Source organism: Poecilia reticulata, linkage group LG19, assembly GCF_000633615.1.
Source record: "Poecilia reticulata strain Guanapo linkage group LG19, Guppy_female_1.0+MT, whole genome shotgun sequence".
Taxonomy (NCBI): Eukaryota; Metazoa; Chordata; class Actinopteri; order Cyprinodontiformes; family Poeciliidae; genus Poecilia; species Poecilia reticulata.
In genome coordinates this window covers 1505966-1507214 of record NC_024349.1, presented here as the reverse complement: position 1 = coordinate 1507214, position 1249 = coordinate 1505966, and the positions used below count along the sequence as shown (strand labels likewise).

The following is a 1249-nucleotide window of genomic DNA, read 5'->3' as shown; positions in this document are numbered from 1 at the left end:
CCCCAAACTTTGGTTGCCTAGCAACGACCTGCTGAGTAACCGGGGCAGTTTCAAGTTTCCCCAAACTTTGGTTGCCTAGCAACGACCTGAGTAACCGGGGCAGTTTCAAGTTTCCCCAAACTTTGGTTGCCTAGCAACGACCTGAGTAACTGGGGCAGTTTCAAGTTGTCCCCCTTTTTGCCTCATAACTGCTAAGAAATAAAAAAAACAACGTGGAGAGAAACCTGTGGATAATCGCCAGCGGTATTTCAGATATTCAAAACAAAAAACTAATTGGTAATTATCGATATCCACTGATATGGAACGCTTTGATGGTGATAGGCCTTTCAGGCGTATCGTCCAGCCCTGAGTGAACCTTGACCTTTGCCCCTTGTGCTGCTCAGGCCTGCGGCTGCCTGTGCTGGAGTCCGTCGTCCAGCAGCGACGGATCGCGGATCGCCGCCGGCTACGGCGACGGGACGCTCCGGATCTTCCAGCTGGCCTCCACTCAGATGGAAATGAAGCTGCGTCCCCATCAGGACGCCGTCACCGCCATCACTTACTCCGCCAGCGGTGAGAAAACGCCGCGTCACGCTCACCAACCACGACCAACACCGACCTCGACGCAGGGCTGTCCAAACCGTGGCCCGGGGCCTGCTGATTGGACACCGATTCATTTTTGGTCATAATGAATCGTTCCTGCTTGCGGGAACGAACGGATTCCTTTTTGATGTTTCTGTCTCTCTTTCAGGTCATGTGATCCTCTCAGCAGGAAGTAAGGGTCTGGTCGCCGTCAGCAGCCCGATCAGTGGAGCAACGATTCGAGTCATCAGGGATCACAAAGGAGCAGCGATCAACTCGATCCAGAGCGTCAGCGAACAGGTGTGAACTGAAACCAGACTTTTTTGATGATAGTTTTGGTTCACCGAAACTATTATCGGTGAACCTCATGGTGTTTTAATCACCTCATGGTGATTAAAACACCATGAGGTGTTTTAATCACCATGAGGTGATTAAAACACCACCATGAGGTTTTAATCACCTCATGGTGATTAAAACACCATCAGGATCCATCCGGATCATGGATCCTGATGGATTCATGATCCATCAGGATCATGGATCCTGATCCATGAGGATCAGGATCCTTCAGGTTCAGGATCCATCAAGATCCATGAGGATCAGGATCCATGAGGATCATGATCCATCAGAAATCCATGAGGATCATGATCCATCAGGAATCCATGAGGATCATGATCCATCAGGAATCCAT

General features: G+C 50.0%; 1 protein-coding gene across 1 annotated transcript in view; it reads left to right on the top strand.

Moving 5' to 3' along the window:
• Nucleotides 1-1249, top strand: part of wdr90 (WD repeat domain 90) — a 32305-nt gene that overhangs the window by 27645 nt on the left and 3411 nt on the right. The window contains exons 28-29 of the mRNA XM_017310682.1: nucleotides 384-552; nucleotides 731-861. Of these exons, the coding sequence (XP_017166171.1) occupies nucleotides 384-552; nucleotides 731-861 (300 nt within the window). The remainder of the gene's footprint in view (nucleotides 1-383; nucleotides 553-730; nucleotides 862-1249) is intronic.